The sequence below is a fragment of the Ips typographus genome, linkage group LG4 (assembly GCF_016097725.1).
Source record: "Ips typographus isolate SLU linkage group LG4, UJ_Ityp_2.0, whole genome shotgun sequence".
In the NCBI taxonomy this organism is placed as follows: Eukaryota; Metazoa; Arthropoda; class Insecta; order Coleoptera; family Curculionidae; genus Ips; species Ips typographus.
Window position 1 is genome coordinate 13,294,442 of NC_138425.1, and position 26,622 is coordinate 13,321,063.

A 26,622-nucleotide genomic window follows, 5' to 3' on the forward strand; every position below is an offset into this window, starting at 1 on the left:
TTTTTTTTTCTGGCATTTACCAGCTACCCTATTAATTTTTTGATGAGAAATTGCGTTTAATTATAATTAAATTAAATAATTATGAATTTATGCAACAAATGATAAAAAAAAAACATTCTTAACGCACAGAACTTAACGTGTTTACAGAAGGTAGTTAATGCCGTCCAATTTAAAAAGAAAACAAATTTTCTCGAACAACATAACCTCAAAAATGTACACGTTTTTATTGTCAAAAGTTTGAGTTGTCTGTTAATGTTTATGGATTTATATTTTTGTTTTTCTTGAATTCAAAAGCAATTTGTAAACATGGCAAAAATAAAAAACCGTAAAAGGATTTCAGTGGATAAAGTCCACAAAAAGATCAACGAAAAAAACACGAAAAAGACGCTGAACCCCTTTGAAGTTCACATAAACAAAGAGAAAATGAGAGTGTTGGGCAAAAAACTGAAAAACGACAAAGGTTTACCCGGTGTTTCCAGAGCTAAGGCTATCCAAAAAAGAAAGCACACCCTATTAAACGAGTACAAATCCCAGCATAAAACCAACAAATTTATGGACAGGAGAATCGGTGAAAAAGGTCAAGTTTCTGAGGACGACAAAATAATGTCACGTTTTGCGGCAATCAGAGCTAGGGCGCACAACAGAAAAAGCATTTTCAACTTGGCAGACGACGAGGTTTTAACTCACAGAGGTCAGACTTTGAGTGAGATTGAAAAGTTTGAAGATCCACGCTCTGATGATGAAGACAGTGAAGATGAGCACAAGAGTGGCAAGTTAGAGTCTAATTTTGTTGGAGATGCTCATTTCGGAGGGGGAGTGCTTAGTAACACTGGGCAGGAGGGTGCCAAAACCCATAAACAATTGATTGAACAGTTAATTGAAGAGTCTAAAAAGCGCAAAGCAGAAAAACAAAAAATTAAAGAGGCCACTTTAGAATTAACTGAAAAACTGGACACAGAATGGAAAGACTTGATGCAGCTGGTCAGCAAAAACAACAAAAAAGATCAGGCAGCAGAAAAGCCCAAAGTGGATGACTATGATAAAATGGTGAGAGAGTTAAAGTTTGAAGCCAGGGGTACAGTGTCTGATAGGTTGAAGACTGAAGATGAAATTGCTAAAGAAGAAAAAGAGAAACTGGAAAAGCTGGAAAATGAGAGGTTGCAGAGGATGAAAGGTTTCATGGAGAATAACCCTGTTAAGGTACTTGTTTTAGTAGTTTTTGGGAAAATTGTTAGAATTGTAATTTTAGCCCAACCATCGCAGTGCTGATGATTTGGATGATGATTTTGTTTATGAGTCTGAAGAGGAAGAAAATATGTTGACTTATGATGATCAAGGACAGTCAAATGTTCAGGTAGTAGCAGAAATAGATGGAAAGTCCTTAGGAAATGGTGATTATGATGTAGAAAACAAGGTAAGTGATTTAAGATAGATTTTAAATATTTACTCTCACTTAAAAGCACTTTTAATAAAACCAATTAGGTAGTGAAATAGTTAAAGAGTACTTAATTAATAAAATAAGTGAATAAAGTCTCTTTAAACTGTTAGTAAACCACATTTTTTTGTACAACTGTTCCTTTAGTTGTATTAACTCTTTAGGAAACTACTAATTCTAATTTGGACCTTGATACTGATGAAGAGGATGCAGAGGACAATGAAGAAGAATCTGAAGGTGATGAATCAGATGATTCTTTAGCTGACTTGAAAGAAGATGACGGCAGTGAATCTGAATCTGAAAGTGTTATTGAAACACAACCAACAGAAAAATTGGTTGGTCAAAAAAGAAAGCTGGAAACACTTGACGAAGGTGACCAAACCAAGAAATCAAAAAATGATGAGCCATACTCACAAAGTGAGAAAGAAGAGTTGGAAAAAGCTGGCAATGAACTCCCATTTACTTTTAAGCTTCCAGAGTCATATGAGAGCTTTTTAGAAATTTTTGAAAACACTGAATCACTTGCCCATAAAAAAATTATTCTGGAAAGAATGGTGAAATGCAATCACCCAAGTCTATCTCAAGGAAACAAAACCGGTTTAGGTCTGCTGTTTGCCTACTTTTTGCAATACATTAACGATCAATTTAGCGACCTGGACAGTCCTGAAAAACTGAAAGAACACTTCCAGACGTTATCTGTTTTAATGCCGCAAATTTTCGAACTCGCGCAACTGAATAAAGAAAACACGCACAGTTCGATAATGGAAGTGATCAAGGAGAAACAGCAAATGTACAGAAAAACAAAAAAGAAGTTTCCAGGTTTAGAGGTGCTGGTGTTCCTCAAACTGGCGAGTTTGCTGTTTCCAACCTCAGATTTCAGGCATCAAGTTGTCACTCCTTGTCTGATTTTTATGGAGCAGATGCTGACTACTTGTCGTATTAAATCTGCCAAAGATGTTGCCTATGGATTGTTTGTCTGTACTTTAGTTTTGGAGGTAAGTCTTTGATTTGTTCTATCACAGAAAATTTTCATTATATCACATTTTTATCATATTATGTATTAAAATAGCTATTTATGTAACCAGTTACGAAAAGATCGATTTTGTGTAACGAATGAGTGTTTGTAGGGCGAGCGCAGCGAGGTCCTACAATTTGAATGAGTTACACATAAAGACATTTTCGAAACGTGTTGCATACATAGTTTTTTCTAAATTTGACCAAAAAGCGGTAAAAACCATCTTTTAAAGTGATTTAACACAAATATTCACTTTCATAGCACCTTGTATAAACTGTGACAACGACATGTTATGATGGATGTCGCCCATATGTTTCTACGGAAATGCATAAAAACAGGGAGTGATGAAATGAACTTTTCATAACTAGTTACATAAAGTGACGTCACTCTAATCAGTTTTGAAAAGTGTCACTTTATATGCCAAAATTAGAAAAATGATCTTTTATCAATTGGTAGAGTTGACATTTTACACATTTTCCTATCATTTGAATAAATTAAAACCACTTAAATACCTACTTTCTAGCAACAATTTTTATTTTTAGTACACATCACTATCACACAGATATCTACCTGCTGCTATCAACTTTCTAGCAGGAATTGTACACATGGCAATACCTAAAACCAGTGTCAAACTGATAAAGGTCAGGCCTCCATTCAAACCTTTATCATCTGAGTTAGTTTTAACTAAGAAAATTGACAACACTCTGAACAGCAAGTTTAACATTAGCAATTTACTCGAAAACTCATTTACCAATTTGTTCAAACCATCCGCATTTCTGGTTACCATAAAACTGTTAAAAGACTTTAAAGACAACTTGAAAGAGTTACCGAGCGTTGTAGAGATTTTCGAGGAAGTTGAAAGTTACCTCGGTCAGATTCCTGTTGACTTGTATCCTGCTGTTGTACAGAGTGAATACAAAGAGCTGTGTGATAGTTTAAAGGAAACGAGGTCGGCTAGGAAGCTGTTCCATCTTGTCATGGAAGCGAAAAAACCCAAAGCTTTACGACTGTATGAGCCTAAAATTGTGCCGGTGTAAGTTTGCAGCCAATCTGTACCAACCGTCAGTGGTTTATGATTTGTTTTAATAGGTACGATGGAAAAAAGAAGAAAGTACAGTCAAGAGAGAAGGCAGAACGAGATAAGTTGCTGCACAAGTTGAAGAAAGAGACAAAGGGAGCTTTAAGGGAAATCCGAAGGGATAAATCCTTCTTAGGCAGAGTGAAGATTAACCAGAGAATTCGAAGGTAGGTTAACGAGTTTGTATAGCTATTTCAATTACTAAAATTGAAATTTTTTTTGCAGCGACAAAGAGAGAAGAGAAAAGGTCAACAGGATATACGCCGAAGCTGCCAATCAACAGAGCGAACTCAACGCTTTAGACAGGAAAAAGAAGAGAAAGTAGATCATAGTTGTATGTTTCATTTTTTTTTTAATAAAATGTTTTATTGTTCATATTTGTTTTAACTTTTTGGGGTACAAATTTAAAAAAATAAGCAAAAGAGAAAAATTAGATAAACACTTACTATCAACCTTTCTATTTACAAAAAACATAAATATTCACCAATTAACTGTACATACATCGTTTTAAACTACTATTTGGCACTTGTACATTAAGTATAACATATTTATCATAAGGTACTTTATCCACATTACAAAATCACTTGTCCAGGCTTCAATTATCTGGAATATTCAAAGTTAAAATAACAAACGTTTATCAACGATAGTTTCAAGTATTATTTGAGCTGGCAATAATCTCCCGAATCCACTCCACATTCGATGAAATCTTGTCGTACATCCTTGGACGTTCTGTGCCGTTTTTCCCGCATGCAATCCTCCAATTAGTCACTCCCACTAAAGTCCACTTGTCCGATGTAGGGCTTTTGCAAACCATTGAGCTACCGGCAAGCTCTTCTTCCTGCAAAATTCGATATAACTGAAAAATGTTTTATCAAATTTCTGGTACACTTACGTTGCAGTCATTCTGTCCATGAATAGTCTCGGTGCAGATACTGTTTACGGTAGGAATGCTGACGTTTTCGCACTTTTCCTTGTCCACCAACTTAACCTGGACTCTTTGGAGCTGTTCGCGGTTTTTAGCCCATCCCAGTGTAGTGCAGTGCATGGCTGGTGACATGACCAGCTTTAGTTCTGGTAGACAAACGGGCCGGACAAAGTCGTTGAACGTTACTGGCTGGTCTAGACGAATTAGGGACACGGTGCTTCCTTCTACAGGTGACTTTACCTTTGGGAGAAAAAAATTTGTTTGGTCTTAAGTAATCAAATCGTCACCAACTTACCATTCCAACAATTCTCCTTTCTTGTTCCCACGGTGACGAACTAGCCAATCGCACCACACCAAACTTGGCGATCCACTCGGCCTTGGGCTGGCCTTGAAAACAAGACGTGGTGGTAGCCAGCCAATTTGAGGACAACAAAATGGCGTCGCAAATGTGAACATCCTCCTTGAAGAGGACTACGTGCCAAGGCCAGTCACCGTGCGTAGACATCTTCTGCAGAGCTCTGGTTGTCTTGGTGTGAGTGGTTTGAATTCCGCATTCTATTGGTTTAAGTTTTTAGTAGTAGGTAATAATATACAGAGTGTCCTAAACATAGGACTGTAAAATCCCACGTTTCCAACACCATCAAATAACTTTTCTTCATTAGACACTAACCTAGTTCTTGGCAAGCCACTTTCAGTACCTGCCTGGAAGGACACTTGCTCTTGAGGAACGTAAAGTCGTCTGCAAAAGGATCTTTGATTTTAACGTATGAAATGTTGTCCTCGTCGTCCTTGACCACGTGATAAGATAGCATGTCCCTGATGAAACTTTTTGGTTAAAAACTTTTGGAGAGAAGCACGAAACTTACTGATATCTTAAAGCCTTGCACATGGACACTGCTACAGTGCGCAATACTTCTTCAGTCTTATTTTCCGAAAGGGTTTTGTTCAAGTTTTCCGTGCACATTTTTCCGATTTCACCCTTTTCGTTGAACGTCACAAAACCTTCGGGATGGTAGCTTACTTCGTGAGGTGATATTTTTAGAGTAGTTTGTTGTAGTTTGATGTTGGGCAATAGAGTCACTTTATAAGGGAGAAATCCATTTAAGTAAGTGACTGATAAGAACTGAAATATACGTACAGCATCCTCTTTCGTCGCTTCCATCCGGACAGTCTTCTCTACCATCGCATTGTTGCCATTTTTGGATACAAGTGCGTCCAATACCACAATGGACCTGATTTGCTCCGCAATAAGTGCAGGATTTCTCGTCTGACAAATCGGAACAATCTACCACACCATCGCAAATTCGGGGAGACAAAGCTTTGGATTTTAGTTCGTCCACACAACCTAAAGCATATTCCACATTAGCAGCAACAAAAAAACTACAAAAAAACACCTACAAACCTGGTTTTGAGAAACACTTTTTGCCACTGCTGAATTCGGGAAAATTATGGCAATCCAGTAAGTTTTTGATTTTTTCAGACAGTCTATTGCCACACCCTGTAATAAATTCCCTACAAACACTTCTGCAAGGTGGTATAATGTCGTCTTCAGTTTCGCCTCTCTGACAACCAGGTTGTAAAAGTTGACAGACAAATTCGTATGCGTGTCTATAACACTCCGCATCTACTAGTTCCCTATATTAATGTTAAAAAAATATTATTTTCACCTTATTAAAAGATTATAGACACTCTCTCACCTAAACGTAATAACGTTATCGCGCACTTCCTTTACACTCCTATGGCCTAAAATGTTCGGATAAGTGGTGATATTGTACGCCAGATTGTTGCAATAGCTTAGAGTCAACGTGGCGCATTTCCGGGGAACGTGGGGGGCAACAGTGACCACCCCTTCTGATACTACAGTAGTCGCTAACGTTGTGGTAACCATCTAAAATAAAGCAAAAAGAATCTCAAAAATGTGTTTTGCAAACCGACTTTGGTGATCTCGTAATGCGCATTTACCATGAAATGAGCCGTGTATAATGGGCCAAAGATGTAACCCGCCAATTGCGTTAGGTCTGACAAATTTATAATCTTCTGATTTATAGTTTCAGCATCTTACCTGAGGTAGAGCATCACCAGGTTTCACCTCCAAACTACTGGCGTCTATAGTTAAATTACCGAAAAACAAAGACTCTTCCACTGATATTTCATTAGCTAAAATTGCTTCCAAGTCTTCTGCTTTAATATCCTTGTAGGAAGGATCAATTTTAATGTCAAAGTGCACTATCAAGTCTTTGTCTTCAGTTCTGAAAACTTCCTGAATTAAACAGAGTTTTGTTCTTTATCAGAAACTAACCCATCCAAAGCCAAAACGTCAATTCCTCGATAACCGTGCTTAACTACGCTCCTTCTGAACAGTAGATTCAGTCTTTCCGCATAGTCCCTCGAAGTGGACTTGAACCTGGTAGTACTGGGATCGGCCAGCTCTGTGGAGAAGGCGTCACCTTCAACCACCCGAAACGTGGCCTTATAAACTTGATCCCCCGGGTATTCTGGTAAGAAGTAAGTGTCTAACGAACAACAAATGAATGTCAGCAAAGGCGTGTTTTTTGGACGCACCTGTATTGTATGGGTGAACAAACCGAAACTGGTTGAAAACAATACTAAAAGTGTTTTTAACGGATCTTGGTGTACGATAATTGAAGTGCAACCAGGAAATTTAATATATGGCTTTTTTATGCCGCCTAGATTTGAATTTAAATTTTTTCTATGTCCTTGTTCACCTGACACTCCTTTATGTACATATACGTAGGTATTATGTACCGGTGGGTTTATTTATAGTTTACAGATCAGTTTATATGCATGGTCTAAATAGTTACATATATTTATTTTTCTTCAGGTATTTAATAGTTTGTGATTGGTCAAGAGAAAGCAGCAAGTTGCTTTTTGACCAATCAAGCATACAGGAACTACATACTTACACCCTATATATACAGATGCCGCTGCCAATAACAGCAACAACAAGAACGTTGCAATAATGCAACATCCGCACCTGGTTTGTGACGTCAGTTTCCTCCTGGTAAATCTGATGTCGGAATCTGAGCTGATAATGGAACTGGGTGGTTTTCGGTACCGTCTGTTACCCGAAGTACCGTTGGTGCTAATCGACATCTAGAAAAATCAGTGAATTTAAATGACTAGTTTAGTGAATAGTAATCAAGGTCCTTGCATTATTGTGGACATAATGTCCTTACATAATTAAAGCTGATTAATAAACCAGCCTTATTTAGCGTGAAATTTTAATGGTTTGATATTTTGCTGTGTGCCTGGTTTGGTATTTATTAAAACAGGTGTATCGAGTACCCAATGAATCTAAAAGCAACCTACATAACGTACCAACATTCTCTTGAAACCTTGGTCAGTATTCTGCCTTATTTATCAAGCATTTATGTATGTTGGCGAGGAAATGTCAGTGTTTAATGATGATGATCATTAGTAATTAAAAGATTCAGTAAATTTTGTTTATAAAAAAATCTTCATCAACTTAAAAAAAAAAATAAATAAAAATTAAAATTTCTTCTGGTAACGAAACTAGATATTTCTCGAGTCACGTTTCACATACATGTATTTATACAGAGGAGCATTACACAATAGAGCTCCAATTTACTTTTGTTAGGTTACACGAAAGTAATATTTGGTAACATGTCCATTATTTGGTTTCGGTCGAGTGGCGATTCGTTTTAGGAAAAAGTCTGGCAATCTCGGTACCGGACAAAAACGATCGTTGCACCGAATAATAATTGGCGGCATGGTACTTTTAAAAGGTTCGCCTCCGGCCTGTCTATTCCCATCTAAGGCTTAAACGTGATATTGTTGATCCCACCTTGGCTTCGTTGGTATTTTATACTTTCATTTTCAATAAACGCCGTCGATTAGGTTTGCTTTTTTTGTCAGTTTTGTTACGATTTATTAACAATATAATACAAAAAACTAGTTTACAGCTGATTGGTAAAATTGTGTTCTACTCAAAACTGCTTTTAGCACGAGCTTTATAATTATTGAGAGATTGCAAATGCAAATTTAGTTTACAAAAGTTGTTTCTTCTGTTATTCCTTATCGTGTGTCTATTTGCATTTGTAGTGTTGTTCCACTGATATTTACATTTTTCATCACTCTGTACAGTTACATCCAAACCAGTTGCATTAACCAATTTACATCTTTTTAGTATTCAACGGTTAATTTTACCACTAAACCAAATAAACCCACCTACAAATCCACTACTGACTCACTCATCTGCTTGTAAAGTAGCCGGGTGACATGATGACCCACTAAAGGATTCTTCGTAGCGGAATAGATCTTATAGACGGTGTAAAAGACAAATAATATGGTGCTGATGAAAGCAGTGATTAGGACGAAGGGTTATGAAGCGTTAAATTCAATTTTGGCCAATAATGTGTGAAAAAAACCGCCAGTGACACAATTGCCCAATTTCGTGATCTACTTTTTTACACTTCATTCACGTCTAGAAGAATAATCGTAACTGTATAACAAGGCTTCTTTGTATTCTGCAGATTTGTGTAGAATAGTACGCTTGTTGAATTTCAGGAATATCAATGTTTAAAATGACTAGATAGTGTATGAGATTGGTAGTTTATAAAAATTATCTACTTAAAATTGAATGTAGAATTTAAGTTGCTGCGCCTCCTTCTGATTAATGTGCTTGACACCTAACTGTACGAATAGTTAAAATATATCACAGAAATACGTTAATCCGCATCTAAAACAGTATTTTCCGTTTTATTTACCTAAACTACATAATACCTTATATGTTGTAGTGACCAAACTGGTTTACTGTGTGCGTTACGCTTACAAGTGTATACACAGTGGTCACCAAAGAGTGGAGAGACTATTAAAACACTTCATCAATACATTTAAGTCACACTGTATAAACTCACCTTAGATTCCCAAGAACATCTTCGATGATTTTTATTCACGTCCATGGTGGAAGCAGTCATAATTTCCTCCAAATTGAGGCAAAGCACTCACATACACTGAGTCACTGGATGATCGGTTATTAGGCACTGATTTGCGGATGATCGCGCGACATCAATCTGTGTGAGAACTGCACCGTTGTTTCTCACATATCGTTCTGATTGTTTTCACTTCTTCGGATCAACGGATTGTTTGGTCCTGCAGCTGCATGCCCGATTGAAACCGTCCCGTCGTGTGCCGCTTTCTCTGGCCTGCAAACGAATAAAACATTGTCGTTTTAATCGAAGCCTAATTTTCCGGTCAAATGTTTTGATAGAGAGTGGAAGACAGATAGATTTGTGTCGTCATGATAGTTAAAAAGTCATGAGTGTATCTTTGCGTTAATGATGATAGCGTCTCGCAACTAATTAAGGCCACACTAGTTATTGTTATATGTTACTAGTTTAAAGTCTCCAGCGTGACGACTTTTACTTAATAAAATGAAAAATGCTAATTTTCATGACATTTTTTTGTATCTTGTTTTGACGTTCTTGTAATAACTAACAGCTTCTATAGAACCGAGGATATATTAGGATTTTAAGTGGCTAATAAATCAACCGTGTATAACAGTAGCAGCAATCACCCAAGACATACAAAATAGCACAAAACCGCTTTTACCGTTATTACATTATATTCTAACATTAACTTCCACTATGTGTGCTTATACGATTAAAATAAACAACTTAATAATTATTCATTTAACCTATATTTAAGGAAACACACGTTTATCCAACAGTGTGTTATAAACATGTGATTTTGAAATCAAATAATTTATATCACTTGTCGACTCTTGGTTCCTTACCAAATCCAACCTAATTACTATTATTATTACAGAGTCTGGGAACTAAACATATAATATCACATTATGTAAAAAAGCCCATCTAATCATGAGCAATCAAAACAATAATGAGTTAATTTCAATATTGTGTGCGAAGAAGATAATTACTGCAACTCTCTCAAGAAGCGGAAGTGATTTAATTTTCCACCCTAAAATATTTTCAATTTATCATCTGCTTGCATTGCCAGCTGTTACAAACACATAAAAGTGTGAAATAAACATAGTGCAAAGGCAATGGAGTAGAAAGTCTTATTTAATATCAAAGTGCAACATACAATTTAAAGGAAAGTTAAATTTCTCTAATGGCTGAGAGTCTGGTGGAAATGCACTTGCATTATGCACAAACAAAAATTACACAATAACAATGATAATTACTATCTGGCCAATTACAAAGTTTTCTCCTATTTTGCTCTGTCATTCCTTTCAACCACATCGATGTAAAAAATACCACACTAATGAAAGTCATTATTAGTAAATTTGTACTAAAACTATTAAACTGTAACTAATTAAAAAAACTTCCTTGTTAATAAAGAAAAAACAGAAATATGAGTGTATTTATATATTAATTGTTTTAAGACTGGAAATCAGTTTTCTACATTAACACCATTTTACCTTTTATTTCTAACGGTAAAGGAGAAATGTTCTACTTGTGTAAAACAACAATAAAATTTTCACGTTTCGATAAACTCTCATTATCGTTCAAATCGATCGGAAATAGTAGAGACTAAGCGAAAAAAAATCGAAAAAGGAAATTGATACAGCGTCAGAAGAAAGTTGAAAGTTTGCCTTATTAATAATTGACCAGATAAGTCAAGATTTATTGAGGGTAATAGCCTAGTTGCAATTGATGCAGTATCCCATCAGTGTCGAATTATTAATAATATGCAAATTTACTATTAAAAAATAATAATAAAGAAAACGCAATATGTTGCTAGGTAAGATGAATGAGAAAAAGTAGACTAATTACTCTATTATTTGGTTTGTTTCTTGCTAAAATTCAAATTTTAATTAACACTTTGTCTAATATGTAAAGCGATCATTTTAATAATAAAGTCCTTCTGATTCGCTTACTATAGCCAATTATTACCAATTCGCTGCATAAAAGTATGTCAATCCGAAATGATTTATTCTATGAACAATCTAAACTAATTACCGCACATTTTTTGTTTGCTTTATTAAAAAGTAAGAAACCGCTTATTTGCTCTCAAAAGGCACATTTTACAAACCGAAAGTAAACGTGTGCCCTAGAACATTTTATCGTTAATAGAATAGTGCGAACGTCCACTTAGCAACTATAATTATAATGGAAGACCATTTTGCAACATATTTTAAGCAGTAATTGTTTTAAAAGTTTATTGATCCCAGTAAGTGGCATATGTTTCTACTCTAATTGTGTCAACAATATACAAATAGTAGTGTTTTCACCTCTTAAACTACATATTATTGACTTTGAGTGCTTTTAAGCAACTCTGTGTCACAATTTTAACCAAATTACCATATAATGCCCATAGTTTTAGACTTTTTTTCAATCACACAGGATTAAGTAGGATTAACATTCCCCAGGGCGTTCAATGCATATACGTGTGTATATGTAAAATGTTATTGTTTGTTATTGTTAAAGTATAAAAAAAAAATTACCATTCGCCTTACTTAAACGGTTCATTAACACTTCGCAGACTAACACGGTAACAATTACGTGTATGATGTTTGTAACGGTTCGCGTGTGTGTTTTTTTTGTTTTTAACTTTCTTCAAACCAGGAAAATACTTATTAGGAAGTGGCAAGAGATGTTCAGCCTAATTACCACCACTAGACCAGAAACTTTATTAGTTTATTAGCTTTAGTGTATAAAACTGATCTGTTTTTTACATGACATCTCTTAAGCTCCACCAATTAAAAGAGACCAACTGGTCCTTTTGCGCTCTAATGGTCACCCTTCTTTTATACGCTTAGTTTCACCTCTTTAAGTATTTCTGTCCGGTAGAACCAAATTTCATATGGCTTGTGGGTGAAAACCCTTAAGTGTCGAAATCGTTTTAATAGAGTTTGTAACAACAAAGTTTTTCAACTGTTGGCCGCAAACTCAATTAAATTTTTCATTCTTCTTAACTTATAAATATGTTTCTCAGAAAAAAGCTTTTCTTGCGGTGTTTAGATTGGTACACGGTAAAACGCTTTTCGCAACCGAGGTTTGGTTTTGTATGACCTTTTTTCGTTAAAAGGGCAACCGTAGCACGATATACACGTCGTCGGTAAATACCGAATAATTGTTTATTGTCACTCCTAAACTGTTACGAAATTGTTTAAACAGCGTTTTATTCTTTATGATTAACTATGCTGTAGCTCGAGAGGGGCGTGGATCTTGTATTTACGAAAACATTTAACTGTAAAAGTAAATAACTTATTGTAAATGTGAATTCACAATTTAAAATTAGTTTAACATAATAAATTACAGTTTTACTATCCTTGCAATTTAAATTACATTATTTTTTATTATTTAAAAAAGTCTTACCCTCTAAAAAACAGGTCACAACGATACAACACGCATACATTTAAATCGGCACACACGGAATTCCGTTCGCTACTTTCAGATTTATTGACCCTTTTAAAAAAGGTACACAGAAATCGGTTCGAGGCGTACAAATCGATTTTCGTTAAATTTCGCGCGGTACTACGGACCGGTACCGCAGCTTTCGGACAACGGTTGCAACGTGCTGCCGATGGCAACGAATGGTAAATGGTAAATGCCTACCTTTCTTTTACGCGACACCCTTCTCCACACATGGGTCAGAAATAATCGCGGCTGCATATGTATAGTACCCTCGAAATTGTGTTCGTCCGAGCGGTAGAACAATGGTAGTACTTCCAAAATTTGTATGGTAGGCAACCAGTAATACAGATGCGTTTAACAGCCAATATTACTGTTTCAGAGATGAATTATAAAAGAGATAATTTCTACTTTATTAAACATCCTGCAACAAGAGGTGATATTACTTACTACAATATAGGACACGTCTAATCCAACCAAATATATGAAAATTGCAACCTTTCTCACTTAAATCCCAAGTATTTTTTTCTAAAAAATAACTGTAAGTATATAAACTATACACTGGCAACTGCTTCTTACCTAATTCTATTTCGAAACTTTCCTACACCCAATGTAACTGAAAATAAACAAACCAATCTGTTAACATAATTTATTTAAATGTAATTAATCATAAACTGCTTTAAACTTAGGTTATAAATTTTTCGTCATCCGTTATGTACATAAACTCTTCGTAACTGGAAAAAAATCATTACGCTTAAATACAACCGCCAAAAATTATCTCCCAAAACCCTCCACTGACTGTATCTGTGGTATCACTTCCATATCGTCGCGACATTTCGGAATGCACAAAGCAACGCACGTGTGTTCCCACACGTCCTGCGGGTACTTACTCTCCACAGTCCACGTTTGTTCTTCTATATCGTAGTATTCTATGTTGGCGGTGTCCTTGTCGATCATTGTGTCGCTTTGAAAGCCACCAATAAAGTAGATTTTGTTGTCGACCAACGCGATTCCGGCGTGGTAACGTGGAGTTGGAATTTTTGTCAACACCTGCAAGGTTTTGATTTATTTCAGTAAAACAATTATTATTGTATTGGTGTATGAAGGGTTAACACTCACCTCCCAGACGTCTTTTTCAGGATTGTAGAACTCAATTGTGTCGACAAGAACTCGATTGTTTTCGTTAGAAGTCCAACCTCCGCAAACAAACAAATAATTTCCTAAAATTAGAAAACACTTAAAAACTTTAGACTCAGATATTTAAAACTATAAACAGAAGTCTTATGGCAAGGTAATACAAAACTCACCCACGGACAACATCACGTGATCCGCTCTGGGTTGAAGCATAGGCGCGCAAGTCCTCCATCGTTCCAGATCCGTATCATAATAGTAGACATTTGCTACGCACGTATTATCTCTGTCTATGCCTCCGCTAATGTAGAGTCTGTTCCCTAAAGAGTTTTCGACGCCAGCTCCGGCGTGTTGACTCACGTGATTAGGTAGGTCTGGGATCATAAACCACGCATCTCGACTGAGTAAAACATTTTTTATTAATAATATAATAATCAAAATGGTTTTAATTAAGTTTGATGTGGATTAAAAATGGTAGAATAAGCTAATAGTAAGTTGGGCAAAATGTGTGGACGTAAGTATATCTGAGTTTTTACTAAATTTCAAGGTAGGATAGTTTGACGATCTAATCGCAATCTAAGCAAAAATCCCAATTTCAAAAATTAGTATTGAGCTGTAATACAGTTCACCATAGCCTCTGGCATTTTTTAAAAGGTTTTCAACAGCATTTAGAGGTTTTTGGAACATTCAAAAAGCTCCTAGAGGCCTCTGAAAATTTAAAACAGCTACGAAAAAGTTTAAGACACATGTAAAGGATTTTGGCAGTTTTTAGAAGCCTCTCAGTAGCATTTACAGGTCTCTGACACTTTCAAAATGTTTCTAGAGATATTTGGCAATTAAAAACTGTTAGGGGAAGGTTTAAGACACTGGTAGAGAGCCTTGGCACTTTTTAGAAGGTTTTCAATAAAATTTAGAGGGTCTGGCACATTAAAAACGGACCTAGAGGCCGGTGGCAATTTAAAACAATTCTTGTAAGTTTAAAACACTTATAGGCCTCTGTCGACAGGATTTCAATAGCATTTAGAGATTTATAGAACTTTCAAAATGGTCCTGGAGGACTCTGGTCATTAAAAACAATTCTAGGGAGGTTTAAAACACTTGTAGAGACCCTTGGCACTTTTTAAAACATTTCCAATAGCATTTAGAAATCTCTGACATTTTTAAGATAGTTTTAGAGACCTCTGGCAGTTTAAGACAGGTACGGGAACGCTTATGACACTTTTTAGCAGGTTCTCAATGGCATTTAGAAGTCTCTGACACTTTCAAAATGGTTCTAGAGACCTCTGACAATTTAAAAGTGTTGTGGAAAGGTTTAAGACACTTGTAAAGAGCCTTGGCACTTTTTATAAGGTTCTCAGTAAAATTTAGAGGGACTGTCACATTAAAAACGGTCCTAGAGGCCGGTAGCAATTTAAAACAATTTTTTGAAAGTTTAAAACACTTATAGAAGCCTCTGTCGAAAGGATTTCAATAGCATTTAGAGATCTATAGAACTGTCAAAATGGTCCTAGAGGCCTCTGGTCATTAAAAACAATTCTAGGGAGGTTTAAAACACTTGTAGAGACCCTTGGCACTTTTTAAAAGATTTCCAAATGCATTTAGAAATCTCAGACATTTTCAAAATAGTTTTAGGCACCCATGGCAGTTTAAAACAAGTACGGAAACGCTTAAGACACTTGTAGAAGGCTCTGTCGCTTTTTAGCAGGTTCTCAATGGCATTTAGAAGTCCCTGACACTTTCAAGTAGTGAAGAGCAGTGAGGAAGGAGGACTTACCTTAAATATCAAAAAGACCAAATTCATGATCATTACAAAGTCAGCTCAACAACAGGAAAACCTATGGATCAACGGAGAACCAATAGAGAAAGTTAGCAAATACAAATACTTAGGAACAACGGTTAATGAAGATAATGAGAACACCAAAGAAATTAAAGCAAGAATTGGACAGGCCAGAACCATATTCAACAAAATGAGGAATGTGTTATGCAGTAGAGATCTTAATCTACACCTTAGAGTCAGAATATTGAGATGCTATGTTTTCTCGGTGTTGCTGTACGGGATGGAATCCTGGACGTTAAAGAAAGAGATAAGCGACCGACTGGAAGCATTCGAGATGTGGTCATATAGAAGGATCTTGAGAATAAGTTGGGTGGACATGGTAGCAAACGAGGAGGTACTGGGAAGAATGGGAAAAGAAAAGGAAATATTAAACACAATTAAAATAAAAAAGCTGCAATATCTGGGCCATGTGATGAGGGGAGATAAATATGTATTGTTGCAGAACATTATGCAGGGAAAGATACAGGGGAAAAGAAGCAGAGGAAGAAGACGTATCTCTTGGTTGAATAACCTGAGAGGATGGTATAACTGTAGTTCCACTGAGTTGTTTAGAGCTGCAGCTTCGAAAGTGAGGATAGCCATGATGATTGCCAACCTTCTGAGAGGAGATGGCACTTAAAGAAGAAGAAGACACTTTCAAAATGGTTCTAGAAACCTCTGACAATTTAAAACTGTTGTGGAAAGGTTTAAGACACTTGTAGAGAGCCTTGGCACTTTTTATAAGGTTCTCAGTAAAATTTAGAGGGTCTGGCACATTGAAAACGGTCCTAGAGGCCGGTGGCAATTTAAAACAATTCTTGGAAAGTTTAAAACACTTCTAGAGGCCTCTCTGGCACTTTTTCAAAGGTTTTCAATACATTTAGAGGCTTATGGAACTTTGAAAATAGTCCTAAAGGGCTCTGGAATCTGGAAAATGTTGGCACTTTTTTTAGAAGACTCTCAGTAGGATTTTGAAGGCTCTGACACTTTCAAAATAGTCCTAAAGACCTCTTAAAACAATTATGGGAAATATTAAGACACTTGTACTTTTTGAAAGGTTCCCAATGGAATGAGTCTGGTCACAAACGGTCCTAAAGGCCTGTGGAATTTAAAACAATTTCCGAAAAGTTTTTTGCCTGTGTCACATTTTAAAAAGCTTTCAATAGCATTTAAATTAATTTGAATGGGTAGATTTTGGGGAAAACAGTCATTTCTCAGTTTACATTTTGACTTCAGATAAATCGTTATAATAAACTAAAACTTACGCAGGGTTGTAACATTCGCAAGTGCATGCTTCGTACTGTTCTTCCTCACTGACCCCACCGACAGCGTACAATAATCCGCCTACAACATTCAAACTGAATCGGCAACGTTCAATTTTCATAGGAGCGATCGTCGTCCATTTATTGCTCCTGAAATCATTTTTCCATGAAAACTGACTCTGGAAACATTTGCACAACTATCAAATCATTACCTGGGATTATATTTAAAACCGAACGGATGAATGTTTTCTTGTAAAGACTGATTGAAACAACCTCCAACAATGTAGAGTTCGTTGTCAAAAACTGCAGTGCCATAGTTGCATTGTTCGACATGCGGAATCGACGTTAAATGCATCCATTTTCGGTCCCACGAAAAACAGTAAGTAATCTCGTTGGTTACGCCGCTCATCCCAAAGCCTCCGATTTTTAAAATAGCCTGGTCCATGCCCCTGACAATTACGATCTGATAATTTAAGAGAAAAACGCTTCATTCCTCATCCATACAACTAAATTTACCTGGAATTCAACAGAGTGCAGCAGTTGATTCGGGGTGCCATCACAACGCCGCCAGTCTGCATTATGTTCTCTTGAACTATGATTTTTCTTAAAACTTGCCATTGACAGTTGCGATCCTGGAAAAACTTCTCCAGGGTGCTTTCTAATTTACGTTTGGAAATCTCCTTGAAATGGATGAATTTCATGATGCGCACCGCGTAACCCACTCTAACGTCTAACCTTTGATTGATCATGAGGAAATGTGTTATTTCGCCAATACAAAATATGTAATACTTACTCATGGTTGTCTACGTGAAAAAACCAAGCTAAAGCTATCCGCAACACGTCTGCTTCGGAACAATCAACGGGAAAATCATAGGCAAGAAGATTTTCTAGTTGGACAGGTGTCAGTCTATAAAACTCAGAGCTCTTGGAAAACTCCAATAAATGGCCGCTCATATACCTATAAACCTGTAACAACAGCAATTAGTATAAGTGCAGCTTTCCAACCAGTACGATCGTACCTGAGCTTTGAGAGACTTTAGTGAGTAAGTCTCGGCAATAGTGGCAATATCTACACAGTTATCTAAATCTATTTGAGATTGCAAGTAATCAGTGCACGCAAAGATGACGTTAACCATCTGAACATGCGTTGCTGCTGATAAAACGTCCTGAATATTGGCTAAATTCAAGGAAAGACGAGCGGTATAGGCATATTCCAGTAACAGACTAAAACCTAGCACAAAAGCATTACTACCAACTTCAAGATGATTTGATTATGTCTGATACCTTTGGAACTGATCCCATTCAAATAGATCTCAGTTTGCCGGGCCTCCAACATGTTATCAGTGAACATGGCCCGGAAGTAGTCACTACAAGCTGCCAGAACGGCTTTATGAGCCCTGAATTCGTCGTACCCTTCTAGAATCAGAGTGATATCCAGAAGTTCTTCGCTTTGCCATAACGAATTCAGCCCCTCCATCAACATACTCTGGTGCGTGGAATGGTCATAGAAAATGGTGTTTAACGGCTTGTCGGGGAGAAACTTCTCTTTCGTTCGTGTCATACTGGGAATATCATCAAAGATCTGAAATAGAAAACCCAGTTAACATGATCAATCAAGGTCATACATCTTGGTTCATTGTGTCCCTAAAATCATCACCAAACTCTTAACTAAGAAAAAAAATTTAAACACAATACCTGGGCACCTTGATAGTATATTATGGCAAATTTCAAACGATGCAATCGAACCGAACTGAATAACAAAGGAAGTCACACAGAACCACCTGATTTAATTATCGCATGTTGACATTTTGGAGTCTATTATTTTATGTAGCAGGAGTGAAAGTGCACAAGAAACGAATGCTCGACTATAGAAACGTCTTGCGACCAACTGAGTAAGGTCGTGTACTGGGTGGATTAAAAAAGGCGCAACTGTGATTGCTTTGTTCTGGTAAACTTTTCTAGAAGAGGATTATCTGTATGATCGTGTTGCCGGTTATAGTTTAATGCACTAAAACATAGTGTAGGTAGTCAAATAATTTATTAGGAATTACCTATAGTTATAACAGCTTTAGCTGTAGACAAAAAATCGATTTAAACCGGCTAACTTGAGTGACAATGTTGATAAGTAAATGAGACTTATAAATAACGTTACTGGCCCGCATGGGAGTAAAAAATCAATAAAATTTAATTTTAGACCTTATCATTACAAGTCACATTGTTCCACCTATAATAAACCAATTGTCTTTAATGAATGATTAACAAACGTTTTGCAAACTGAAATAGTTCTATGAATTGAAATGACATAAAACATTTTAAACCATAAGTAAAAACAATTCGCACGATTTGATTATCACGGCTGTAACACTAAAACACTAACATTTCCGTGCTGAACAATACAGGAATCCAGAACAAATCAATAGAAAGCCGTGCCATAATAATATGTCTCCTGGATACCTATAAACACCAGCCCCATTCAGGTACAAACCACAGAATTTACCTGAACTTTGAACTGGTCCCAGATTTTTTAATTTTTGTGGTTACACACCATGACGTCAGACCTTTCACTGGGGTGCGACATTAATTTCGATTTTGTTCAGAAACCATCCACCGAAAATGTGCTGGATAAAATTACGGTCAAATTCTACACCACGGACGCTAAAGTGTTCACCCAATCATTCCCATCTTTCTACAATATCGGATTTATCAAAGAAAATCTGGCGCAACTGTTTAGCTGTCCTAGAGATGTGATCGAGCTATTATACCGAGAAGAACACATAACGAACGAAGTAAGTGATTCTCCTAGAAAAACACGATAAATCTCCATTGACTATATTTAGACCCGTCTGGAACAATTTAAACCAGATAAATATGGCATCCTGGAATTTAAGCTACTCAGCAAAGACAGAACGTTCAAAATCCCAATCGAAAACGCATACAAAGACCTAACAGTGCCGGATATCATCACAGTCCAAGTGGAAAAAGAAAACGGTGTCAACGAGATTGTGGTAGAAATTGATAATCGAGCCATTGAGAAGCCTTTTCTAGGTGAGTACAAGTAGAAAACTTAACAAACCAACCCTTCCAACATACACATATTTAAGGTGGATACAAAGACACTCAAACTGGTCTTCAGTACCATCATGGTTATACACAGACTGGCCCTCCTAAACCAAAAGTTCCAGCAGAAATGAAAAATCATCGGGACACTCAAACCTACTTTATGAGAAACAGAAAAACTGACAAGGAATATGCTAGAGCTATTCAGGCAAGATTGATTGATTTTTCTACTACTTTCATGCATGTTGTGCAACAATTTTGTAGGTCTCCACTAGGAACATTTATCTACCGGCCATATGCGACAAAATTGTTATTGCAGGACCATATGAAACTGCTGACGAAAGAGAAAAGCGACTGGACGTTGAAGGAAAAGTCAGAACCATTCAAAGATACTTCAGGTATAACAAACTGTTATAAAACATTTGATAAAACTATTACAAAGGGTTGTAGAGCTTGGCAAATAAAAAAACGACTAAAAGAACTCAGTGCTGAATATCAAAAACGTGTGAGACTCGAGCTAGAACGGGACGAACGAGAACGACAAGAAGATGAGGAAAGAAAGAAAAAAGATTTAGTTAGCAAAGTGTTCCCCATGAGAACCGGAGACTTTGCTATGTTATACAGCATGGTAGATCGCTGGAAAAAATCAGAAATTGAAAGGATCACATCCATGTCATGTGGAGCAGCTAAAGTGGCCGAATTCTACATGCTTCTAGAAAAAGAAATTGAAATTTTACAGTCAATTGAACGCTTACGCAATAAAGTCAAAAAAGACCTGGAAGTTAAAAAGGTCATGAACTTCTTCAAATCTATTGGCAGTCCTATTGAATGGGACAGTGATTACAAAAACATGCATATTGTTATGGATACCCTTGAAGCCCAAAAAGGACGCGAATGTTACGACTTATATCAAAAACTTTGCAATAAGTACTTAAGTAAAGAGGAAAAACTTGAAGTTTACTCTTCAATTAAAGAGTATTTACATCAACACCAGTGTGCTGAAAGTCAAGAAATAACGTCACTTATAGACCGGGTTTGTGAATTAATTGCCCGAGGAATGTCAAGCAACTACTTAACTGGTAAGCCTAGAACGTATTATATAAACGATTTGGAACAATCTTTATAACAATTTTTAGGATTGCAAAAACGTATTGAAGCACTAGTGTTGCATCATTTTAAGTTGCAAGAATGCAATGAAGGAGTTACTAGTCACAGTAATAAACTGAAACTGGAAAATATGACCAAAAACCTAATTTACTGTTCTAGTTGTCTGAAGCTTAAACCTGTTGAATCATTCTCAATTCACGCTAGGTAACATATTTTTTTTGGTAAAAATTCTTGCTTTACGTTATCACTTGTAGATTGGAGAAAATTAAAACATGTTCATCCTGTAAATGGTTGGATAAAGCGGAAGAGCCCTGGATTGATCTGTCACCTTACAAATTCATTCTTAGACAAATCAGAAATTATGAGAGGTTGCATCAGGGAAAGTCCTCCATCGCCTTTATTTTACAAGATCGCGACATTCATTTTATAGTAACCTACATTTGGCATGGACACTCAGCTTTGTCAGAGTGCAATGACGTGTACCAGTTGCGTTTAGTGAGGTTTACATTCTTCAACCAAACAACTCAAAAACAGTACAATTTAAACTAAATTTGTAGGTGGAAGCAAAATATGGAGTGGTCACCCTGGAACTGTATTCTATTGACCATAGAAGAAGCAAAAGCACATTTAAAAGTTGAAAACTTAGAAGATGTCTATGAGAAGGAGTTTATGGATCACATTTTCAATAAACATGCCTTGGCTAGAAAGCACTTTAAGCTGTTAAACAGTTATGACCAACACTTTGCAGATTATGCCAAAGGGGACCCAAAACTAGATGAGAGTTCTGAATATTACAATCCCTCAAATAGACATGAATGTGATATTGATATCCAGACTGATTCAGATGAACAAAATGAACACAGAATGTATGAAAAAGGTAAACAGCCAAGTCTGTTGCTGAAGGTTGACAGAGATGTGGGATCTGATTGTGAAACTAGTGATGATGATCAAAATGTATTAACTAAATAATAATAAATTAATTTCCAAAGCAGAAAGTTGATACAGGTAAAGAAAACTTTCAAAGGAAGTATTTTTCATTGGAGCAACATTTGATAGCTGTCACCTGTGAGCAAGGTCACCTGATAGCTGTCAAAAGTAACATTCTTGTTCATGTGATCATATGACCAACTGTAAAATGATGCCACATTCACTCTATGAAGCCTGAAAATTGACAAGAAATGTGGCCCAGGTCGGTTTATGTATGTTTTCTATGGTGTATTTGTACCTTTTTTTTTATCAAATGGAAGTTACATTAAAATAGTATGACAATACCCTAGTTCTGCACTGAAATTGAAAAACTCCATAAGGCAAAGCCTTATTATGTACTTATTTATGAAAATTTGCCATCACAATCACTTCAGCCCTGTTCTTTTGAATTGATTGTAAAAAGTTCACTCTACATATTAAATTGGAAATAAATGAATTTAACTTTAATGACCAAGGAAACAAACAAAAATTGTAAAATTAAAAGTGTTAAAACACAACTTACCATTATTTACCAGATGTTAAAATAGGCTAACAGGATTTTTTGCCTTCCACAAAGTCCTTGTATTCTCTATTTTTCCAGCTGAAAACAAACATGTTATCCTCAACTATAAATCAAAATATATAAAACGATAATATCGTACAGTGTTGAAAGTAGTCGAAAATGTTCCAAAAGTAATTTCGAAAGTAAATTAATTAGGAAAAAACCCACTGACTTCAAAGTGGTTAAATATTTCCTGTTTTTTCAAGCCGAATGACCCCACACGACCTCAATTCTCACAACAAATAAAATAAAATAAAAATAGCATGCAACATTGCCAATTGCCACTCGCAATGACAAGAATGACTTGATTTTGATAGTGTTGACGTGTTAACAAATGACGCTTGACAATAAAGGCATTTATCTATCTCTGTTGCACTCATAGAATTTAAATTGTTTATAATTAGATAGCAAATAAAATTGAAAAAATTGAACAATTTTGTACAATTCCTTATTAGTTGTGTTATAGTTATTAGCACCACTTAAGTTAACTGGGGTATATGAATATAGATTTTCGATAAACTGAATAGATATTAGCGATACAGGATTCTGCTAGCTTGTCTAGGCATCTCTGATAGATGGCGCCACAATCGAATTTCAAACCTGACACTTGTCCTGCGCTCGTCAGGCAAATTTGTTATTTGACAGAACGCATAGCAAAGTTTATTCTGTGTGTAGTCGGAGTTGCAGCGAAGATTCCAGTAATAATTAACGTAGACCAGTTTAGTTGTATTGTATACGAGTTTGAATTTTCTTCGATTCGATTGTGAAGTGTAACTTGTGTAATTACGACGGATTAACCGAATACGGCAGTGGATAACAGCCGCCCTACGACACAACGACACACTGGTTAGGTGAAGTGTTCGATCTGTGGTGATTTGTTTGATAAAAATTCTGTTTTTGTCGCCGTGATTTCAGTTGTTGCATTTTATTTCTGTTCGTTAAACATGCGGACCTGAAGTTCGCCGTAATCGCCGAAAATTATAAACAGCAAAACGCGACCGTTTTAACACTTGAATAACGAAGATCTGTTTGCATATTGTGTTCACAACAAGACAGCCAATGCTCTGATGGAATACCATTGTTGTTGGATAACGAGTTCCTCCTCTAGTTCGGCAATAATAGTGCTTTTACGGGATAGAATTAGTTTAGCTAAGTTTATATAATGTCGGGAACCTATATGAATAACGAACAGGAGCACAGGTCGCCCAGGGAAAGCGGCGAAGACTCCGAAGATGAAAGTGAAATTCTCGAAGAAAGCCCTTGCGGCAGATGGCTCAAACGTCGAGAAGAGGTAAGTCCAATTCTAAGCTAACCTATCTATAACTCCATTCAGAGTGAAAACCTCTAATTTTCCTATAAATCTAAACTAAACCTAATGTTAACCTAACACCGGGTCAGCCACCATTTTGCAATAAAACGCGCCCTTATGAGCAAGAAATCGTCGGATGCGGAAGGCCTTCTCTGTCCTTTTCGCAAACGTGGATGTTGCCCGACCATACCGTCAGAGTCTGGGTCAAAATTTTCATAAGGACCTCGTCGCCTTTATCCGCATGCCCTCGGTGACGTCACAGATATCGATTGTGTATTGTTGCCTGGCGCCTGCACGTTGATTTCCTGGATTTGGAAAAAAAAACAATTTTTTTGGGTTAATTTTTTTGTTATTCCAAATTTGAAATAGTTAAATCTTGACTAGACAACAAACAAGTCTGAAAAAAAAACAAAAAACATTTTTTTTTTTATTTAACTTTATAGGATTTTTTTAATTGTAATTTTTTTAGTGTTATGTTGGTGATTGTGAAACTTAAATTGGTTTTTTTAAGGTTGCAATGTTGGCTAAATTTATAGGCTTTGGTAGTGAGTGGTAGTAGGTCATGACTCATGTTAGGGTCTAAGTCAAGGGTTTTTTTAACATGTCTTTTTCACAATAAGGTAAGGGGTGTTCAATAATTGTTATGGTCAGGTCGCCTATGGATGGCAATTGTCACAAAAAGCATATGTCTTAGATAACGTTGCAAACAATTATTATATGACAGCTGTCATTTCAAACCATATACGAACGCCCTACGTTCATGCTAGAACGAGAGAACCACAGCCAACTACGTTCTAAATGAGAAGAGTATGATAAAAGAAGTAGACTTACAGTTTAAAAGCTGGGTTATGTAATCTTCATGCTTCTAGGAAGAAGAAACCTCTTTTATGAAGGTTTTTAGGGTTTTTATTACCTACTTGGTTAATTATGTCTTAAATCTTAGTCTGGGCCTAATTGGCCTAAGTTTACCTAAGGTCTAGTTTTCAATAGGCCCTGACTGGTTTCCAACTCAGGAACAGTAAATGTCAAGTTTTATTGGTTGAATGCCCACGTGACTATGACGTTTTCTGACTTCTGGCCATATGTATCTATTTCCCTGATTACTAGTTGGAGATTCTCTTTAGGAACAGATCTAAAATGTATTCGCTCTCTATTAGTTTATAACTTGGGTAAAGGGTAATTAACCATACCCCATGGCAGGTTTATGGAGCTTTGAATATCATTTTGAAAATTAGATATTTTGTCTTAGAAAGATAAGCTCACCTAGAGAGTTTGGATTATATTTTATTTTTTTAAGATTTTACCCTGTTTACTATATGCAATGATATGTTGGTATTTTTGCTATAAATTCATCAGCATTTGTATACATATTCAGAAATCATTAACTTCCAGAATGCTGTTTACTGGACTATTTTGTTCCAGAAGCATATTTAATATTCATAGAGTTCTGCCAATTTCAACAAAATTAGCAAGGTAAATGCAATTTATTTTTGCGAGATAAGCAGCAGTTGACACTGATGATCTCTATGCAGTATTTAATTTCTAAAGGTCATTTGTTTTTTTTTTTTAATTTTAATTAAAGTAGTATAGTTTGGCCTGTAGATTTTATGATTTTATTTAAATGAAAGAAAATTCCTTGTATTCTAGTTAGGTTATGAGTTTTTCCAAGGGGTTTTTCTCAGGGTTTTCCATATTCTTAAGTTGGTCAGAGAGCTTCTTTTTAGGGCATTATTTCTTATATTTACAAACTCAATTTTCCTAGGTTATCTGATCCATAGGAAGTATTTAATAACAGTAAAGGGAGTTGATACACTTGACTCACTTTGACCCAATTTTGATAACTTATTATCTGTATAGATTACCGGTATCTATAACATGTAGGTATATGAATGAAATTACATGTAACTGGGTCTCAGTATATTGCATTTTACTATTATCTGCTTGAAAAGTTGGTTTAAAATTGCATTATTGTTTTAATGCGGGCATGAAGACAATTTCATCACATAACTTGGCAATGTAAAAAGTTTTTGTTTTGTATCCGATCGTTTTGTTTGATACATTTTTCATGTTTTAGCGAGTGTTTCTCGATGACGTGCCAAACTTCTGTTTGTCCCGCACTATTGAGTTTTTTGAAACAGCAGCATCCAGGGTTTATTTTGGGAAATTAGACGGCGCCTTGCCCATTCAAAAATACATTTATTAAAACGTTGGATAGTACGTTTTCTGCAGGCTTATGTATTTTTTTTTTTGTTGCATTTGACAGGCCATATTAACATAGAAAAAAAATTAAATTTTACTGTTCAATGATAAATTGAACTTCCTTGGCTCATTTCCTCGGTTGTTGGGTGTGTGAGACACCTTAATAGAATCAATGAATAAAATAGGAATAGGCATTTCTTATGGCAAACCGGTATTCGAAGAAGGTCATAGTTCTTGCAGACGCTAAAAATAGCTCTAGTAACCGGCACCTGGTGAGCATGCAGTAGTCAAGGCTGTAATACCATCCCCAGCGGAAAGAAATCGAAATTGCCGTTGAATTTTCATCAAATTTTCCGGTTTCTTTGCTTATTCAAGTGATTAGCGGTTTGTAGTTGAGTAA

At 36.1% G+C, this 26,622-nt stretch overlaps 5 protein-coding genes across 9 annotated transcripts in view; 3 read left to right on the forward strand and 2 right to left on the reverse strand.

The window, feature by feature from the left end:
- The first annotated feature begins 139 nt into the window (after positions 1-139).
- l(3)07882 (Nucleolar protein 14 homolog l(3)07882) lies at positions 140-3,901 on the forward strand. Its single transcript, XM_081978449.1, has 6 exons — positions 140-1,200; positions 1,250-1,414; positions 1,600-2,430; positions 2,993-3,483; positions 3,540-3,695; positions 3,754-3,901. The coding sequence occupies exons 1-6, from the start codon at positions 307-309 to the stop codon at positions 3,851-3,853; spliced, it is 2,637 nt and encodes an 878-aa protein (XP_081834575.1). The 5' UTR covers positions 140-306; the 3' UTR covers positions 3,854-3,901.
- A 69-nt stretch (positions 3,902-3,970) lies between these two features.
- Positions 3,971-13,186, reverse strand: LOC145728317 (atrial natriuretic peptide-converting enzyme). 2 transcript variants are annotated; one of them, XM_081978451.1, is made up of 13 exons: positions 13,018-13,186; positions 9,352-9,639; positions 7,378-7,567; positions 6,753-6,966; positions 6,516-6,702; positions 6,151-6,341; positions 5,856-6,088; positions 5,592-5,798; positions 5,320-5,533; positions 5,124-5,269; positions 4,749-5,008; positions 4,421-4,693; positions 3,971-4,366 (listed from the first exon to the last, which is right to left on the reverse strand). In XM_081978451.1, exons 2-13 carry the CDS (start codon positions 9,409-9,411, stop codon positions 4,178-4,180), a joined length of 2,364 nt encoding a protein of 787 aa, XP_081834577.1. In that variant the 5' UTR covers positions 9,412-9,639; positions 13,018-13,186; the 3' UTR covers positions 3,971-4,177. The 2 variants fall into 2 exon arrangements, with proteins under 2 accessions (XP_081834577.1, XP_081834576.1); XM_081978450.1 differs by lacking the exon at positions 13,018-13,186 and adding an exon at positions 12,778-12,993.
- Positions 13,187-13,448: 262 nt separating this feature from the next.
- LOC145728319 (kelch-like protein 26) lies at positions 13,449-22,988 on the reverse strand. Of its 3 annotated transcripts, XM_081978454.1 has the most exons (11): positions 22,815-22,988; positions 22,676-22,753; positions 18,307-18,604; positions 18,042-18,253; positions 17,816-17,988; positions 17,539-17,757; positions 17,235-17,471; positions 17,026-17,172; positions 14,121-14,344; positions 13,933-14,033; positions 13,449-13,863 (listed from the first exon to the last, which is right to left on the reverse strand). In XM_081978454.1, exons 2-11 carry the CDS (start codon positions 22,676-22,678, stop codon positions 13,588-13,590), a joined length of 1,890 nt encoding a protein of 629 aa, XP_081834580.1. In that variant the 5' UTR covers positions 22,679-22,753; positions 22,815-22,988; the 3' UTR covers positions 13,449-13,587. The 3 variants fall into 3 exon arrangements, with proteins under 3 accessions (XP_081834580.1, XP_081834581.1, XP_081834579.1); XM_081978455.1 differs by lacking the exons at positions 22,676-22,753; positions 22,815-22,988 and adding an exon at positions 18,718-18,858; XM_081978453.1 differs by lacking the exons at positions 22,676-22,753; positions 22,815-22,988 and adding an exon at positions 18,648-18,674.
- On the forward strand, positions 19,546-22,181 carry LOC145728318 (IQ motif and ubiquitin-like domain-containing protein). The gene is made up of 8 exons (XM_081978452.1): positions 19,546-19,808; positions 19,860-20,067; positions 20,124-20,287; positions 20,344-20,477; positions 20,530-21,158; positions 21,216-21,390; positions 21,441-21,686; positions 21,744-22,181. The coding sequence occupies exons 1-8, from the start codon at positions 19,569-19,571 to the stop codon at positions 22,153-22,155; spliced, it is 2,208 nt and encodes a 735-aa protein (XP_081834578.1). The 5' UTR covers positions 19,546-19,568; the 3' UTR covers positions 22,156-22,181.
- Positions 22,989-23,353: 365 nt separating the features above from the next.
- The window catches only part of Madm (MLF1-adaptor molecule), a 56,711-nt gene continuing 53,442 nt past the window's right edge, over positions 23,354-26,622 (forward strand). For both annotated transcript variants that reach the window (XM_081978456.1, XM_081978457.1), the window contains exon 1: positions 23,354-24,005. In XM_081978456.1, coding sequence (XP_081834582.1) covers positions 23,877-24,005 — 129 coding nt within the window. In that variant the 5' untranslated portion in view covers positions 23,354-23,876. The remainder of the gene's footprint in view (positions 24,006-26,622) is intronic.

What these genes read in the sequence shown, in the direction of transcription:
- LOC145728317 (XM_081978451.1), bottom strand. Translation starts at nt 9,411, where the DNA reads ATGACTGCTTCCACCATGGACGTGAATAAAAATCATCGAAGATGTTCT. An exon ending in CTGGTGATGCTCTACCTCAG is followed by an intron (nt 6,342 to 6,515) that starts GTAAGATGCTGA and finishes GCTTTATTTTAG; the next exon opens with ATGGTTACCACAACGTTAGC. An exon ending in AAAGTGTTTCTCAAAACCAG is followed by an intron (nt 5,799 to 5,855) that starts GTTTGTAGGTGT and finishes AATATGCTTTAG; the next exon opens with GTTGTGTGGACGAACTAAAA.
- LOC145728319 (XM_081978453.1), bottom strand. An exon ending in TAAAGTCTCTCAAAGCTCAG is followed by an intron (nt 17,989 to 18,041) that starts GTACGATCGTAC and finishes CTGTTGTTACAG; the next exon opens with GTTTATAGGTATATGAGCGG. An exon ending in TGCGAATGTTACAACCCTGC is followed by an intron (nt 14,345 to 17,025) that starts GTAAGTTTTAGT and finishes TGTTTTACTCAG; the next exon opens with TCGAGATGCGTGGTTTATGA.
- LOC145728318 (XM_081978452.1), top strand. Translation starts at nt 19,569, where the DNA reads ATGACGTCAGACCTTTCACTGGGGTGCGACATTAATTTCGATTTTGTT. An exon ending in CATTGAGAAGCCTTTTCTAG is followed by an intron (nt 20,068 to 20,123) that starts GTGAGTACAAGT and finishes CACATATTTAAG; the next exon opens with GTGGATACAAAGACACTCAA. An exon ending in ACCATTCAAAGATACTTCAG is followed by an intron (nt 20,478 to 20,529) that starts GTATAACAAACT and finishes AAAGGGTTGTAG; the next exon opens with AGCTTGGCAAATAAAAAAAC.